Genomic DNA, 19,014 nt, shown 5'->3' on the forward strand with positions numbered 1-19,014 from the left:
CCCGACAGGACTGGCGTGGGGACCAGCCGCCCCCCCGCCAGTCTCCTGGGAAGCACATCCCCATGTGTAGGGGCAGCGATAGTCTCTCTCATGGAGCCTCGAATAAACTAGCACTTGTGAAACACTTTGAGCATTCTAAAGTGTGTTACACCTGGGACTTTCGCTTCTATTTATTACACAAATTCATGTTAGAGATGAAGCTTCATTTGCTGAATTACCATAGATGCACAAATGCACATGATGCACAGAGGACGCTGTAAACAGTAACACTAACACTGGGGTTCCTGCCCACGAGGGGTGGAACGTGGGCCTCTGGGCAGCGGTGCACACACGGTTACAAAGGCTCAACCAGAAACGAAAAACAAAACCAAACTGGCCAGAAGGAGAAACACGCCTCCAACTACACTCCTTGTTACCAGCCTTGACTGTCCACGTCCCCACTGAAGAAGAACAGGTGAGAACCCCCGTGATCTGCCTTTTCACCACCACCATATATGGAATCTAAAAAAAAAATGGTTCTGATGACTCTAGGGGCAGGACAGGAATAAAGACATAGATGTAGAGAATGGACTTGAGGACATGGGGAGGGGTAACGTTAAGCTGGGACGAAGTGAGAGAGTGGCATGGACATATATACACTACCAAATGTAAAGTAGGTAGCTAGTGGGAAGCAGCTGCATCGCACGAGGAGATCATCTTGGTGCTTTGTGACCACCTAGAGAGGTGGGATAGGGAGGGTGGGAGGGAGACGCAAGAGGGAGGGGATATGGGGATATACGTATGCATATAGCTGATTCACTTTGTTATACAGCAGAAACTAACACAATACTGTGAAGCAATTATACTCCAATAAAGATGTTTAAAAAAAACCCTACAGAGAAGGATAACTCAGAGTGCTAACATTTCTATATGAGGTATATTGGCATTCTTCAAACGGATCCTCCAAATTAATTTCATCCACTTAATAGTTACTTTGCCCCATTATATGTTGAAATGAAAGTGGATTTAATTATTAACGCCTATAATTTTTCTTTTAACACAGCCTAGCTGATGTTTGATGCGTGGTCTAAGTTCTACAAGTGATTGAAGAGATAAAGGCCTCCATGCAGACTGTTTTATACTTTAGCACTTTGACCATCGAGCACAGAAGAGACACACAATCACACACACGACTCAAAAGATTCAAAGAGCTGACCGCAAAGGAAAGCGTGGGGGTCCCTTGTCTTTTGATGTGAAGGAAGATGCTGAGCTGGTATTTGGTCCAGTATTTACCACCTGTTACAGGTTGTTGGAGTCTTAGCCCTGGTACCTCGGAATGTGACTGTATTTGGAGGGACAGTCTTTAAAGAGTGATTAAGGTAAAATGAGGTCATGGGGGTGGGCCCTGATCTAATAGGACTGGTGTTCTTAGAAGAAGAGATCAGGACACAGACACACACAGAGGCATGACCATGTGAGGACCCGGGGAGAAGGCGGCCGTCCACACACCCAGGAGAGAGGCCTCGGGAGGAACCAGCCCTGCTCACACCTGGATCATGGAGTCAGAGCCCAGAGCTGTGACAGAATATGTGTCTCCTGTTTAAGCCCTGCAGTCTGTGTACTTTGTGATGCAGCCCTAACCAACTAGAGCAGGTGGAATATACCCCAAGATCCCACACACTAATAACCATCCCTTGGGGGATGAGGGGGAGTAGCAGGTGGGTAATTACATCACATCACAGCCGGCACTGCCCCTGCACTCTGTCCCGGACACCATCCAGGGTCCTACAACCACCCGACATGGGCACATGGCTGTCTCCTCTCCTCCCCAAGCAGAAGGGGGGAAGCAAGGCTGTCTGAGGACATGAGGCTGCAGAAGCCACATGGTGGGATTGGTTCAAGATGGCAGAGGAGAAGGACGTGCTCTCACTCCCTCTTGCAAAAGCACCGAAATCACAACTAACTGCTGAACAGTCTTTGACAGGAAGACACTGGAACTCACCAAAAAAGATATCCCACATCCAAAGACAAAGGAGAAGCCACAATGGGACAGTAGGAGGGGCACAATCACAATAAAATCAAATCCCATAACTGCTGGGTAGGTGACTCACAAACTGGAGAACACTTATAACACAGAAGTCCAGCCACCGGAGTGAAGCTTCCGAGCCCCATGTCAGGCTTCCCAACCTGGGGGTCCAGCAATGGGAGGAGGAAACCCTAGAGAATCAGACTTTGAAGGCTAGCAGTATTTGATTGCAGGACTTTGACAGGACTTTGAGAAACAGAGACTCCACTCCTGGAGGGCACATACAAAGTAGTGTGCGCATTGGGACCCAGGGGAAGGAGAAGTGACCCCATTGAAGACTGAACCAGACCCACCTGCTAGTGTTGGAGAGTCTGCTGCAGAGGCAGGGGGTGGCTGTGGCTCACCACGGGGACAAGGACACTGGCAGCAGAAGTTCTCAGAAGTACTCCTTGGGGTGAGCCTTTCCAGAGTCCGCCATTGGCCCCAACAAAGAGCCCTGGTAGGCTCCAGTGTTGGGTCGCCTCAGGCCAAACAACCAGCTGGGAGGGAACCCAGCCCCACCCATCAGCAGGCAAGCAGATTAAAGTTTTACTGAGCTCTGTCCACCAGAGCAACAGCCAGCTCTACCCACCACCAGTCCCTCCCATCAGGAAACTTGCACAAGCCTCTGAGATAGCCTCATCCAGCAGAGGGCAGACAGCAGAAGCAAGAAGAACTACAATCCTGCAGCCTGTGGAACAAAAACCACATTCACAGAAAGACAGACAAAATAAAAAGGCAGAGGGCTATGTAACAGATGAACAAGGAACAAGATAAACCCCCAGAAAAACAACTAAATGAAGTGGAGATAGGCAACCTTCCAGAAAAAGAATTCAAAATGATCATAGTGAAGATGATCCAGGACCTGGGAAAAAGAATGGAGGCAAAGATCGAGAAGAGCAAGAAATGTTTAACAAAGACCTAGAAGAATTCAAGATCAAACAGAGATGAACAATACAATAACTGAACTGAAAAATACACTAGAAGGAATCAATAGCAGAATAACTGAGGCAGAAGAATGGATAAGTGACCTGGAAGACAGAATGGTGGAATTCACTGCTGCGGAACAGAATAAAGAAAAAAGAACGAAAAGAAATGAAGAGAGCCTAAGAGACCTCTGGGACAGCATTAAATGCAACAACATTCACATTATAGGGGTCCCAGAAGGAGAAGAGAGAGAGAAAGGACCCGAGAAAATATTTGAAAAGATTACAGTCTAAAACTTCCCTAACATGGGAAAGGAAATAGCCACCCAAGTCCAGGAAGCACTGAAAGTCCCATACAGGAAAAACCCAATGAAAAACACACCGAGACACATAGTAATCAAATTGGCAAAAATTAAAGACAAAGAAAAATTATTGAAAGCAGCAAGGGAAAAATGACAAATAACATACAAGGGAACTCCCATAAGGTTAACAGCTGATTTCTCAGCAGAAACTCTACAAGCCAGAATAGAGTGGCATGACATGTTTAAAGTGATGAAAGGGAAGAACCTACAACTAAGATTACTCTACCCAGCAAGGATCTCATTCAGATTCAATGGAGAAATCAAAAGCTTTACAGACAAGTAAAAGCTAAGAGAATTCAGCACCACCAAACCAGCTCTACAACAAATGCTAAGGGAATTTCTCTAGTGGGAAACACAACAGAAGAGAAGGACCTACAAAAAGAAACCCAAAACAATTAAGAAAATTGTAATATGAACAGACATATCGATAATTACCTTAAACGTGAATGGATTAAATGTTCCAACCAAAAGACACAGGCTCGCTGAATGGATACAGAAACAAAACCCATATATATGCTGTCTACAAGAGACCCACTTCAGACGTAGGGACACATACAGACTGAAAGTGAGGGGATGGAAAAAGATATTCCATGCAAATGGAAATCAAAAGAAAGCTGGAGTAGCAATACTCATATCAGATAAAATAGATTTTAAAATAAAGAATGTTACAAGAGACAAGGACGGGCACTACATAATGACCAAGGGATGAATCCAAGAAGATGACATAATAATTATAAATATTTATGCACCCAACACCTCAATACATAAGGCAACTGCTAACAGCTATAAAAGAGGAAATCGACAGTAACACAATAATAATAGGGGACATTAACACCTCACTCACACCAATGGACAGATCGTCCAAACAGAAGATTAATAAGGAAACACAAGCTTTAAATGACACAATAGACCAGATAGATTTACTTGATATTTATAGGACATTCCACACAAAAACAGCAGATTACACTTTCTTCTCAAGTGTGCATGGAACATTCTCCAGGATAGATCACATCTTGAGTCACAAATCAAGCTTCAGTAAGCTTAACAAAATTGAAATCATATCAAGCATCTTTTCTGACCACAACACTATGAAATTACAAATTAATTACTGGGAAGAAAACGTAAAAAATACAAACACATGGAGGCTAAACAATACATTACCAAATAACCAAGAGATCACTGAAGATATCAAAGAGGAAATAAAATTCCTAGAGACAAATGACAACAAAAACACGATGATCCAAAACCTATGGGATGCCGCAAAAGCAGTTCTAAGAGGGAAGTTTATAGCTATACAAGCCGAACTCAAGAAACAAGAAAAATCTCAAATAAACAATCTAACCTTACACCTAAAGGAACTAAAGAAGAACAAACAAAACCTAAAGTTAGCAGAAAGAAAGAAATCATAAATATCAGAGCAGAAATAAATGAAACAGAAACAAAGAAAACAATAACAAAGATCAATAAAACTAAAAGCAGGTTCTTTGAGAAGATAAACAAAATTGATAAACCATTAGCCAGACTCATCAAGAAAAAGAGGGAGAGGACTCAAATCAATAAAATTAGAAATGAAAAGGGAGAAGTTACAACAGACACCGCAGAAATACTACAAGCAACTCTATGCCAATGAAATGGACAACCTGGAAGAAATGGACAAATTCTTAAAAAGGTATAACCTTCCAAGACTGAACCAGGAAGAAACAGAAAATATGAACAGACCAATCACAGGTAATGAAATTGAAACAGTGATTAAAAATCTTCCAACAAACAAAAGTCCAGGACCAGATGGCTTCACAGGTGAATTCTATCAAACACTTAGAAAAGAGCTAACACCCATCCTTCTCAAACTCTTCCAAAAAATTGCAGAGGAAGGAACACTCCCAAACTCATTCTATGAGGCCATCATCACCCTGATACCAAAAGAGACAAAGATGTCATAAAGAAGGAAAACTACAGCCAATATCACTGATGATCATAGATGCAAAAATACTCAACAAAATACTAGCAAACAGAATCCAAAAACACATTAAAAGGATCATACACCATGATCAAGTGAGATTTATTCCAGGGATGCAAGGATTCTTCAATATACACAAATAAATCAATGTGAAGCATAAAAACCATATGGTCATCTCAATAGATGCAGAAAAAGCTTATGACAAAATTCAACACCGATTTATGATAAAAACTCTCCAGAAAGTGGGCATAGAGGCAGCCTATCTCAACATAATAAAGGCCATATATGACAAACTCAGAGCAAACATCATTCTCAATGGTGAAAAACTGAAAGCATTTTCCTCTAAGATGAGGAGCAAGAAAAGGATGTCCACTCTCACCACTATTATTCAACATAGTTTTGGAAGTCTTAGCCATGACAATCAGGGAAGAAAAAGAAATAAAAGGAATACAAATTGGAAAAGAAGAAATAAAACTGCTACTGTTTGCAGATGACATACTATACATAGAGAATCCTAAAGATACTACCAGAAAACTACTATAGCTAATCAATGAATTTGGTAAAGTTGCAGGATACAAAATTAATGCACAGAAATCTCTTGCATTCCTATACACTAACAACAAAAAGTCTGAAAGAGAAATTAAGGAAACACTCCGATATACCATTACAACAAAAAGAATAAAATACCTAAGAATAAACCTACCTAGGGAGACAAAAGATCTGTATGCAGAAAACTATAAGACGCTGATGAAAGAAATTAAATATGATAGCAACAGATGGAGAGATATACCATGTTCTTGGATTGGAAGAATCAATATTGTGAAAATGACTGTACTACAGAAAGCAATCTACAGATTCAATGCAAACCCTATCAAATTACCAATGGCATTTTTTACAGAACTAGAACAAAATATCTTAAAATTTGTATGGAGACACAAAAGACCCAGAATAGTGAAAGCAGTCTTGAGGGAAAAAATGGAGCTGGAGGAATCAGACTCCCTGACTTCGGAGTATACTACAAAGCCAGAGTAATCAAGGCAATATGGTACTGGCACAAAAACAGAAATATAGTTCAATTTAACAGGACAGAAAGCCCAGAGATAAACCCACGCACCTATGGTCAACTAATCTATGACAAAGGAGGCAAGGATATACAATGGAGAAAAGACAGTCTCTTCAATAAGTGGTGCTGGGAAAACTGGACAGCAACATGTAAAAGAATGAAATTAGAACACCCCCTAACACCATACACAAAAGTAAACTCAAAATGGATTAAAGACCTAAATGTAAGACCGGACACTGTAAAACTCTTAGAGGAAAACATAGGAAGAACACTCTTTGACATAAATCACAGCAAGATATTTTTTGATCCACCTCCTAGAGTAATAGAAATAAAAACAAAAATAAACAAATGGGACCTAATGAAACTTAAAAGCTTTTGCAAAGCAAAGGAAACTACAAACAAGACGAAATGACAACCCTCAGAAGGGGAGAAAATATTTGCAAATGAATCAATGGACAAAGGATTAATCTCCAAAATATACAAACAGCTCATGCAGCTCAATATTAAAAAAACAGACAACCCAATCAAAAAATGGGCAGAAGACCTAAATAGACATTTCTCCAAAGAAGACATACAGATGGCCAGGAAGCACATGAAAAGCTGCTCAACATCACTAATTATTAGATAAATGCAAATCAAAATTACAATGAGGTATCACCTCATACCAGTTAGAATGGGCATCATCAGAAAATCTACAGACAACAAATGCTGGAGAGGGTGTGGAGAAAAGGCAACACTCTTGCACTGTTGGTGGGAATGTAAATTGATACAGCCAGTATGTAGAACAGTATGGAGGTTCCTTAAAAAACTAAAAATAGAACTACCATATGACCCAGCAATCCCACTACTGGGCATATACCCAGAGGAAACCATAATTCAAAAAGACACATGCACCCCAATGTTCATTGCAGCTCTATTTACAATAACCAGGTCATGGAAGCAACCTAAATGCCCATCGACAGACGAATGGATAAAGAAGATGTGGTACATATATACAATGTATATATGTACTCATTAAATGTATATATTTTAGTCAGCCATATAAAAGGAACGAAATTGGGTATTTGTAGAGATGTGGATGGATCTAGAGACTCATACAGAGCGAAGTAAGTCAGAAAGAGAAAAACAAATATCGTATATTAACGCATATATGTGGAACCTAGAAAAATGGTACAGATGAACCGGTTTGCAGGGCAGAAATTGATACACAGATGGAGAGAACAAACGTACAGACACCAAGGGGCGAAAGCAGGGGTGGGGCGTGGGGGTGGGGGTGTAATGAGTTGGGCGATTGGGATTGACATGTATACACTGATATGGATAAAATGGATGACTAATAAGAAGCTGCTGTATAAAAAAATAAATGAAATTTAAAAATTTTTAAAAAAGGCATTGGTGACTTAGAGTGGCAAATTAACATCAATAATATAGATTATGATGCCAAGTCCTCTCAGCTTCTATCGAAAAGCAATTATATTAAAATGTTCTACCCTCCTAAATGTTTTAGGCCTTATATTACTGAGATTTTGTGTATTTAAAATCTAAGTCAAGAAAAGCATTTTGGAATGTCCTATTTCATTGGGTGGAACACAATCCTTCGGGCCAAACGAAAGGCAAGGCACTGTAGCCATTAAGAGCATTGGCTATGTGCCAGACTAAGTCTGACTCTCAGTTCTGCCATTTAAGTTTTAAATAACCTCTCTATGTCTCAGTTATCTTATCGTAAAAATGGAGATGATAATGAGCATTAAGTACCTAAATGAGTTGATATTTACCAGACAAAGCAAATACTGTAAGCGATCGCTCTCATTTTTATTAATAAAATTATTGCTGCTTAAAAAAAAGCCACTCGGGGAACCTCCGGGCGGCCTCTGGTGGCACCTGCCCACCTGCACACAGGCTGCTGCCGCTTCAAATCAGCAGGGAGCCTCGCCTGCCTCAGCTCCTGGGCCCCACTCTCTTCAACCACCCAGTGGGAGCGAGAGTCAGGTCCTGGACACTCATGTGAATGATGCGTTTGCGGAAACAGAAGGAGAGGATGAGCAGCGAACGCATCAGGAGACCCGGTCTACGGGGCCAGCGGCGCCTTCTCTCCCTCTGGCCTTCGGGAAGCGGTTTCCTGCTGGAAGCACACCACCCCCACCCCCGCTTCCCACCCCGGCTGAGCGATCGCCAGAGACAACCCGGCCAGTGGGAGGGTCACCGCCTGGTAGAAGAGCAGGCAGAGTCAGACGCTGGGGATGGAACAGACTGTGGATCAGCAGAGGCGGGGAGGCCCCCAGAGGCCTGGCGAGCCCTGGGGGGACGCTGGGTGGACCAGGTCGGGTGCACGAGGCCCGGGCCAGGGTCCCGGCTGCAGGCCGTGCTGAGTTAGAAAACCAGATTAGAGATAAACTGAATATTAATGGTCTGCCCGGACTTTTAAATCCTCCTAATTAACCTATTAATCTAAGCGGATGGGGAGCTGCCGAGTCCCAGTTGGCACAGAGGCCACTCGGCGCTCCTCCACCCTGGGCTTTGGCTCCTAAAGTCACGCCTGATTTCTGGGCACCTGCTCGCGTTACCAAGTGTTGTGGGAACTTTAACGCATGCCAAGGCCCTCAGTTCCTCCCGAGCTCTGCTGCCCGAGGGGGGACACCGGAGCCCAGGGAGCCTGGAGGCTGATCAGCGCTGCCCCCAAGCGGACGGTGGCGAAGGAAGAAGCCGGGGATGTTGGATGGATAGGGCAGAATCCGATCCCACTGGAGGCATATAGAGAGTTTATGAAACAAAACTCCCAACTCCGGGAGGACCAGATGCTTGCTCCTGAGCTGAGTGAAGTGCACGGCCCTGCAGGGGACACTGAGCCTGCAGGCAGGGAGACCATGTGATGTATGACACTGGGTCTGCAGGGCGTCCCCATCTGACACTGAGCCTGGGAAACACTGGGCTGCGTTCCTACACCATCGCAAAAAGACAAGGGAATGCAGAGAAAGCACCGGTGTGGCGGTGTATATACACGTGTGAGTGTGTGAGAGAGACAGACAGGAAGTTCCCACCCGCCCCCCAACCTGGGGAGACCCTCATACGGTGACTGTCCTGATCCCCAAGTGACTAGGAGCCCCCAGGGCTGTCTTGGACACGTGGGAAGGGGCGCTTTGGGTGGGCAGAGTGAACGGGTAGTTTTAAACATAGACTTTATTATTATTCAGGCACAATGAGGCCAGCAGAGTCTCTGGTCGTCACAGTTCTCAAGAGGAGGGGACGTCCCTCACCCTGCAGGGCCTCACAGGGAAGCAGCAGGGTCAGTCGGGGGCAGAGGAAGCCAGGGAAATCGTGGGCAACAGCCTCTATTGTGGTTTCCATGGCAGCAAAGGGCGAGCAGGCTTAGGACCGGCCAGTCTGAGTAATGCCCGTGGGCTCTGGGCACAGGGCTGCCCCGGTTGCCTGGCCCTGGCCCGGGTGAGGAGAGCAGGGGACAGTGGACTGAGTGTGGGAACCTGCAGCGGAGGCTGTCTTGAGTGTGAAAGGCATGCCCACTGGCAAAGCCTTCACTGTCTTCAGGGATTAGCTCGCCCTGGGGGGCCATCCCTCCACAGTCAGGAAGCCCAGGATGTCAGATTAGTAGCAACACAGAAAATGAAAAGGCCTGATGAGTGACTAAGGGCTGCACAAATCCCCTCCAGTGGGCAGGCATGTGGGAAGGGAGGAGTCCCACAAGGCGCAGAACCCAACCCAGCAAAGACCTGTTCTTGGCCTGCATCCTGTGAGACCACCGCACGCACTCACGCAAGGGACAAGCTCTTATGGTCACGTGAGTGCAGGACACATAGACCCAAAGTTCCTGGGCAGTTCCATTATACACTGAATTTTCCAGGAATGCAACCACTTTAAAACCCAGTGGAAGATTATTTGATGGGGAAGTTGTTCATCATTTCAGAAAACCTCATCCCATCATGGGTGTGATGCCAGCTCGCTGTCTGAGTCTGTGGTTCAGCACAGCTGTGGCTACGGCATAGCCCGTGACCCACAGATACATGTTAGAGCTGAGACGCTTCCAACAAACGTGGAACCAAACGCTCTTAAAGTTAGCATAGTTTCATGAATGCGCTAAATTTTACTAATAAAGGTTTTCTGAAAACTGTTTTACGTTGCTGTCATTATATATATATATATATATATATATATATATAAGCATTATAGCACAATAAGAAATCCATTGTATAAAAATTACACATTCAAATGATTCATAGGGAGGCTTCCTGTTAGATTTCAATCTTATTCTGATTCTGTTCCCAGGGATCTCCCCGTGTCTTCTCCATGAACCCTCTTTATTACTGTTCTTTCGTCCAGTCCACCCTCCATTTCCTGACACTGACTACAGAATATGATAACCAAAGTCTAAAAATCTAGAGTCTGAATGGAGGCCCTGACATGGGGTGGAATTATAAGACTGACGTATCTGCCGTTTCATCATTATCAGCCCCCTGAGATGACATGGGATCATCTGATCGTACACTTTTAAATAAGAACCAGATCACTTACCAAATATCATTCTTTTATCCGGTCCATTTGTGTCTAATTTTTCCTACTTTAATTAAAGTCATTTCCATCTTTTTTATCATATACAAGTGAGTCTTATCTGTCATTACTTACCTGAGTATTAGCTTTATTCTACTCTCTATCTTTATCTCCTCTGTTTCTTTTACTTTTAGTACCAAATGCTTTCTGATCATTTTTTAAAATTTATTTATTTATTTATTTTTGGCTGTGTTGGGTCTTCGTTTCTGTGCGAGGGCTTTCTCTAGTTGCAGCGAGCAGGGGCCACTCTTCATCGCAGTGCAGGCCTCTCACTGTCCCAGCCTCTCTTGTTGCGGAGCACAAGCTCCAGACACGCAGGCTCAGTAGTTGTGGCTCACGGGCCCAGCTGCTCCACGGCATGTGGGATCTTCCCAGACCAGTGCTCGAACCCGTGTCCCCTGCATTAGCAGGCAGACTCTCAACCACTGCGCCACCAGGGAAGCCCTTTGATCATTTTTCTTCCCTTAAACATATAAACTTACTCTGAGCATCCGAGTACCTACCTCATTTTGTGTTTTAATAAAGTCATGGCTGAGCATTGAGAATTCGTATATTATTTCATTACGAATTACTTTTTCTTTCTCTTTTATATTACAGTTAAGACATTACACTAATTTTTAAATCATCTGCAGGTATCACGTGTGCAGGTAAGCTTTATTATCTGTGAATTTCATCTCAAGAGAGTCAAGGGTGTGTTACAAAATATTTGTCTTAAAAAGAGCAAACTGAGTCAGGGAGCACCTAGAAATTGTAATTACTACTTATGGATCTGAGAGCCCACCAATATTTTCTAGCAATTTTATTTTTTGTTATTATTGGCAGACTTTGTCAAAGTTGAAAATAAATACTATGTGTTATTTAAGGATATATAAATTACCAACTGCAATTGTTCTTTTAACTTTTGAAACAGAAGCAGCAGGAATTTCATGATTAAAAAAAGGAGAAATATTTATTGCCATCTTTGGCCGACTGTGTCTTTTTGTTTTTATACCTGTGTTACAGCGATCTCGGAGTTTTGATCTTTGATTTTGGAATAGACTCTGGCCTTCCTAACTAGCCAGTAGTTCAACCACCCAGCATGGCCCCCAACCCGATGCCGGCAAACCCCGGACCCAACGTGGCCCTCGTGGCCTTGGTCCTTCCCAAAGATAAGCAAATTGGGCTCTTAGGTCTCCTGACCTCTCAAGGAAGACAGCTTTCCCTTCCCTTCGGAGCCCCAAGTTGACCTGATCTACCTTTCAGAAAAAAATAAAATGCTCTCTAGAAACCGCCAGCTTGATAAGGGATGACTCAGCGCTTCCTCACCAACCAGCATTCCCCCCATCGCTCAGCTTTTCTGGGCCAACTTCCCCTCCTCCATGAGCTCACCCAAGCTCCCTTTTCTCCCCCTGAAACATGATCTACAAAGTGGGACTTGTGAGCACCAGACACGTCCCTCAAGGGCTCAGTCTTTTTTTTTTTAACTATCGTAAAGTACATATCACACAAGTTACCACCTTAACCATGTTTAAGAAAACAATTCAGGAATGTGAAGTACATTCACACTGCTGTGTAACCACCTCCAGAACTGCTTTCACCTTGTACCATCTGAACACCAATCCCCACCCTCCCCTCCTCCAGCCCCTAGTGACCCCCATTCTACCTTCCATCTCCATGATTTGGCTACTGCAGGTATGTCACTCAGCAATCTCCAGAGAAACAGAATCAGAAGACATATATACATACGTGTGTGTGTGTTTGTGTGTGTCCATAGACAGACGTTTACTATGACACATTGGGCTCATGCAATCATGGAGGCTGAGAAGTCCCATCAGCCGTCTGCAAGCTGGAGGCCCAGGAGAGCCAGTGGTGTGGTTCTAGTCTGAACCCGAAGGCCTGAGAACCAGGGCGGGCTGCTAGTACAAGTCCTGGTCTGAGTCTGGAGGCCCAAGAACCAGGCACTTCAGCGTCCAAGGACAGGAGAAGAGAGATGCTCCAGCTTAAGCACAGGGAAAATTCACCCTTCCTGTGCCTTTCTGTTCTATTCAGACCCTGGGCAGCCTGGGGGATGCCCACCCATATTGCTGAGGGCCACTCATTCTAATTTCTTCTGGAAACACCTTCACAGACATACCCAGCATCATGTTTCACTTGCTATCTGGGCATCTCTTAGTTCAGTCAAGTTGACACATAAAATTAACCATCACACTAGGTATTTCATATAAGTAGAATCATACAGAATTTATCCCTTTGTAACTGTTTATTTCATTTAGCATATAATATCTTCAAGGTTCATTCATCTTGTAGCAAATGTCAGAATTTCCTTCTTTTTTAAGGCTGAATGACATTCCATTGCATGTATAGACCACATTTTATTTACACATTCATTCAGCGATAGACACTTGGGCTGCTTCCACGTTCTGGTCACTGTGAACAACGTTGCTATGCACGTGGATGCCCCAATATCTCCCTGAGACCCTGCTTCTAATTCTTCCGGGCTCAGGGCTTTGGGTGTTTGCTGCTCCTGCAAGAAGCCTCTTCTGGTGGCAGCATCTCTCTGGTCTGTCCTGCCCCTGAGCTTTCTCCACCAACTCCCAGACCCTGGTCTCCAGGGCATCTTCTGGAAAGTCGTGGTCACGTCACCTCTCCACCCTGCACCCATTCATCAAACCTCCCCTCCCTCGAGGCAGTGCTTGGGGAACTGGACACAGCCTATGGCTAGATGATTGGTTCCCAGTGTCCAGAGTTGCCAGAAGCAGCAAAACTTGGAAAATTAGTGAAAACCTCATTCTGAGGAGATCCGGAGGTCCAAACAAGAAGGACCACATCTCTCTACAAGCCCAACATGCAAACTCATCATTGGAGCAGGAAGCAGAGCCAGGAGGTGGGGGGACGGGCACAGACCGGGATGAGAGGAGAGGGGGAACACACACGTGAGTTCTCAGGAGCCGGGCGGGAGCGCCGAGCAGACAGGACCAGCTCAAAACCGGTGGATCTCAGCGCACATGTGCGGTCCATCTCGCCTCCAGGGCACATCGTCACCTTTCGAAAGATACCTGCTCGCAGCACGTCCACATTTCACTCAAGGGTCTGTTCTTTCAGTTCCTCCGGGAAGACAGAACCAAGCCTCTCACACTTTTTAAAGGAAGAGTGGGAAGAAAGAGCATTTCATCGACAAAACCGCTGAAGTAAACTCTTTCGGCCAACACCAGGCTGCTTTGCTCCGAAAACATGTCTCTCTCCCTTCTACGCTGTTGTATGCACGACCACCCCTCCAATCTTTTCCTCCTCTTAAATTATTTAGCCTTCTGAGAAAACAAAAAACAAAACATATAGTCAATTTTTATAGTCTATCTCCTGCACTAGTTATTGTAATTTTTATCATAGAGAAGAAAAAATTGTCTTCTATGTATGTGCAAATTTAGGCTCCTGCGTGCTCATTAAACCTTTTTATAAATTCACTAAACTTTACTTTTTAATAAATGATTGGTTCAAGTTATTTGCTAGAATTTCCACTGAGAATTATGTTTTTAAACTTTGACCTGAGAATTTCAATTTTCTTTCATAACTTTGCAAAGCATATTGTCATTTTTCTTTGGAAACTTTGAAATATTAATTTAAATTCTTATAATGAAAACTAGTGATTTTTATTGCTTATGTCCTTGGCATGATGTTTTGAAAGGCCTTCCCTCTCTTTTTTTTTTTTTTTTTTTTTTTTGTTGTTGTTGGGGCGAGTAATATCGACTTTATTCGGAAAGCCAGCAGACGGAGAAGATGGTGGACTAAACTCTTTTTTTGAGGTACGCTGGCCTCTCACTGTTGTGGCCTCTCCCGCTGCGTAGCACAGGCTCCGGACGCGCAGGCCCAGCGGCCACGGCTCACGGGCCCAGCCGCTCCGCGGCATGTGGGATCCTCCTGGACGGGGGCACGAACCCGCGTCCCCTGCATCGGCAGGCGGACTCTCAACCACTGCGCCACCAGGGAAGCCCCTTCCCTCTCTTTAAAATCATACTTTTCCTATTTCTTCATTATTTTTAATGCTACTTATTTTGATGAATTTATGAATGAGCAAAACATTTTCTCCCTAATAGATTGACTGAATTATGTATCTTTTCTCCTTGATTAAAAATGCCAACTTTGATTCAAGGTCAGCACCACGGGGGCATGAGATGCTCCCTCTGTCCACCCCCTTCAATGTGCAATTCGTAAAACACCCACGACTCAGCAAAGGTTCTTCTGCCCAGTACACCAGGACCCTGGAGAGACCCTCACACCTGCCTGCCTGAAGGTATAGAGGAGGCGGGGCCTGCGATCCCCGTCCCCACCGGGGCCACAACACCTGAGCCCACAGCCCGGAGAACCACAGCACCTGGGAGGTGGGGCACAGGATCCCAGGCTCGCAGCACAGAAGCACCCACAGCCACAGAACAGCGCCGACAACCCCGGGTCCTCCAGCCACGGTGGCACCCATGACTCCAGCCACCCCGTCTGACAACCCCAGACCTGGGGGAGACGCCTGCCACCCAGGCCCCTCCCTCCCCCCCCCACCATGCCAGACCACCTGGGATGCAGGGGAGGCATCCTCCAACCTGGTGCCCCCCGGTGGCAATGCCCGTGGCAGAAGGAACCAGGACTCCAGAGACGCAAAGAGCAGGAACAGGGGCAGTGGGGACACCTCTGGCAGAGGCCGTGGAGGGGTGGGAAGTTCTGAGTCTCAGATGCAGCCCGGGGCTGCTCAGATAAGAGAAACCAAAACCTTGAGCTACAGCACCACCTACTGAAAAAACAAAAAAGGGCCTCTAATCACCAATCTGTGGAACTGTTAGAATCAAAGTTAAAACATGCTTTACCAAAATAAGAAAGGTGTTCACTACCTCAAGTGTGCCAGCAGAGGAGAAATTCATCCAGCTCCACAAAAAACATAACATGACAGCACAGAGAGAAAAGTGACAATTCTCCAGAAACCAGACTTAAAGTCACAGGAGTTTGTGATCTCACTGATAGAGAATGCAAGATAGCTGTCAAGAAGAAACTCCACGAGCTGTAAGAAGACTCAGAAAGGCAGTTTAATGAGCTCAGGAATAAAATTAATGAACAGAAATAATACTTTGCCAAAGAGACTGAAACTCTAAAAAAGAACCAAACAGAAATTCTGGAGCTGAGGAACTCAGTAAATGCGAGGAGGAATGCAATAGGAAGCTCTGGAAATAGAGCACACGGAAGAATTACTGAGCCCAGAGATAAAAATCTAGAAATGATCCAGGTAGAAGAGGAGAGGGAACTAAGAGTCTTTAAAAAATAAAAAAATTCAGGACTTCCCTGGCGGTCAAGTGGCTAAGACTCCTCACTTCCACTGCAAAGCGGGGGGGCGGGTTCAATCCCTGGTGGGAGAACTAAGATCCCACATGCCATGTGGCACGGTTAAAAAAATAATAATAATGATAAAATAAAGATTAAAAACAATTCTACAAGAACAAGGCCCTTCACCACCTCCACACAGGACGCCGCTGACGCTCTGGTTTGGAGGGGCTGCCGACCCCCACCCCCCCACTCAGCTGCCTCGTTCCCAGCCCAGCTTCCCTCCAGGTTCTGCCACCCGCTGACCTGGCTGAGAATGAGGTCCTTTCATTGCTGCTGCATGGCACTCTCTGAACCCCTGACCTCGACCTCCAGGGGCCCAGACTCTCCTGCCCTCACCTCCTCACCCCCGGGTTCCTCAGACACAGGATCTGGGGAATCAGGGTGTCTGCTGTTCCGTCTTCAGGAGGCCCCTGCTGGGGAGCTGCGTGGTGAGCTCAGTGGGCCCCTCCAGCACCTGTCCTCACAGGGTCGGTGCTGTCAGGATTCAGAAGCACCACCTTTTCCTCAAGCATCCACAGCTCCCTTTAAAACACGGCCTGGGCTTCCCTGGTGGTGCAGTGGTTAAGAGTCCTCCTGCCAGTGCAGGGGACACAGGTTCGAGACCTGGTCCGGGAAGATCCCACATGCCGTGGAGCAACTAAGCCCGTGCGCCACAACTACTGAGCCTGTGCTCTAGAGCTCGCGAGCCACAACTACTGAGCTCACACGCCACAACTACTGAGCCCACACACCACAACTACTGAGCCCACACGCCACAACTACTGAGTCCACATGCCACAACTACTGAGGCTGTGCTCTAGGGTCTGTGTGCCGCAACTACTGAGCCCACATGCCACAACTACTGAAGCCTGCATGCCTAGAGCCCGTGCTCCGCAACAAGAGAAGCCACCACAATGAGAAGCCTGTGCACCGCAACGAAGAGCAGCCCCCGCTCGCCGCAACTAGAGAAAGCCCGCATGCAGCAATGAAGACCCAATGCAGCCAAAAATAAATAAATTAATTAAATAAATAAATTTTAAAAAAAATAAAATAAAACACATCCTATCAACTCCCTTTCTGATGTCTTATTTAAAGAATAAATAATGATCTTAATGTTCACATACATCGGTTCACACTGTTTTTTAAGTTGATTTTGTCATCTTATAAAGTGCAGAATTCTTACCAGGAATCAAGTTGTTCAAGTACCATCCACATAAGAAGTAAAGGCCTGAATCAAAGAAAATCATCCAGCAAACCCAGCCAAGTGTCATGCCCACTAGTTCCACAGACTGGTACCTATTATCCCACTGAAGCCCTGGAAGGAAGAGGAAGGTCAGAGTCAGAACCGCTCATCCTCCTTCAGGCAGACTTTGGTGAGGTGAATTCATCAGTTCTGGAGGCCAAGCTGAGCACAACTAAAACAAAAGGAAGGTCAAGGCCATGGGCCCTGTACCTCCTGTGAAATGTTAGCTTCATCTCACCCTGATTCAGGGACAGCAGATGGGTGACCATTATCAATGCCTGAATACCTAACATTTTAAAAAGTTTAAAGTTTGCCTTACTTATATCTATATACTATCTATATAGTATATATATATATGTATATATATATGTATATATATACATATATATATATACACTATATATATTACTTGCTTAACTAAAACAATCTATATTTAGGGAAAATAAGCATGTTTTAAAAAAAGATGACGGCTCCTTGAGAACCCAAACTCTAAATTATACTATTCTTCTCGCTCTTGGAAAACATATAAACAGGATATATAGGATCTGCAATAGGAAAGAATCATTCTCTTACTACAATATGTTTGCAAGTTATTGCTGGATTAAAATATAATTTGTTTTAAGGAAAATATTCATCTTTCTCAATTTTCCTATGGTACTAACCTAGAACTCGATAAAATAAATGTTTTAACATTGTGTACTTGTTGGAATTTGGTCCAAAATATTCAAAGAATCTAACAGTGACCATTTTTCTGCCATATCCTTATGATCCAATTTTGTTTAAAAATCAGTTTGAAGAATTCAGGATAGGTCATTTCAGGATTACTCATCTGTTTTAATACATCTTTAGTGTAGTATAGTTCAGAACAGTTCAACATGTTTTACAGAAAAGTCAGAGAATTTCAAGACTGGCACAAATTAATGAGCTAATGTAATGCTATCTGGAGTTCAGTTTCATATATGGCATATGTTTTCCCTGTGTTTTCAAAAACACACCACAAAAAAACTATATTAAACATCTAAGAAATATGTGTCTGTTCTGGTCTAGGGTTTTAGTTGACAAAATCTCAATATAAGTGAAAAACGTTGCCAACAAATTTTTTTTTTAATTATTGTAGGCTGAATTAATAGGAATAAAATACAGAGAAAAGAGGAGAGATAACTGCTCTATGCTGGTTAGATCTCCTTCTGGATCATGGCTTCAAGAAGGATCCAGAAACCCTGGAGGTAAATAAACAGCTGTCATGTGAAAGAGGTGGTTAGAAAGAGAAACCAGGAACAGTGGGCAGGAAATCCAGGAAGACAGACTGCAGCTCAATAACTGTCTAAGAGACGAGACCCTGCACGGCCCGTTCAGGGGAGAATTCCGAGGGTCACTAATTGACCAAGTGTGTTTCAGGGGTGTCACGGGGTAGCCCCAGGCACTGGTTGGGCGGCCGACCTGGAGCACAGGAGGCCAGGATTGTCCTTGTTCCTAAAACCAGGGTAACTGGATGGAGGGAAGGGTTTACATCAGCTAAACCAACGCAAGGATCTCCTTC

At 44.5% G+C, this 19,014-nt stretch overlaps 1 protein-coding gene across 1 annotated transcript in view; it reads right to left on the reverse strand.

Moving 5' to 3' along the window:
• The window catches only part of ABCA13 (ATP binding cassette subfamily A member 13), a 296,583-nt gene that overhangs the window by 158,026 nt on the left and 119,543 nt on the right, over positions 1–19,014 (reverse strand). The window contains 1 exon segment of the mRNA XM_027124171.1: positions 17,415–17,546. Coding sequence (XP_026979972.1) covers positions 17,415–17,546 — 132 coding nt within the window.

This window comes from Aethalodelphis obliquidens, unplaced genomic scaffold, assembly GCF_003676395.1.
Source record: "Aethalodelphis obliquidens isolate GAN/ISIS:26980383/991018 unplaced genomic scaffold, ASM367639v1 scaffold27, whole genome shotgun sequence".
Classification (NCBI taxonomy): Eukaryota; Metazoa; Chordata; class Mammalia; order Artiodactyla; family Delphinidae; genus Aethalodelphis; species Aethalodelphis obliquidens.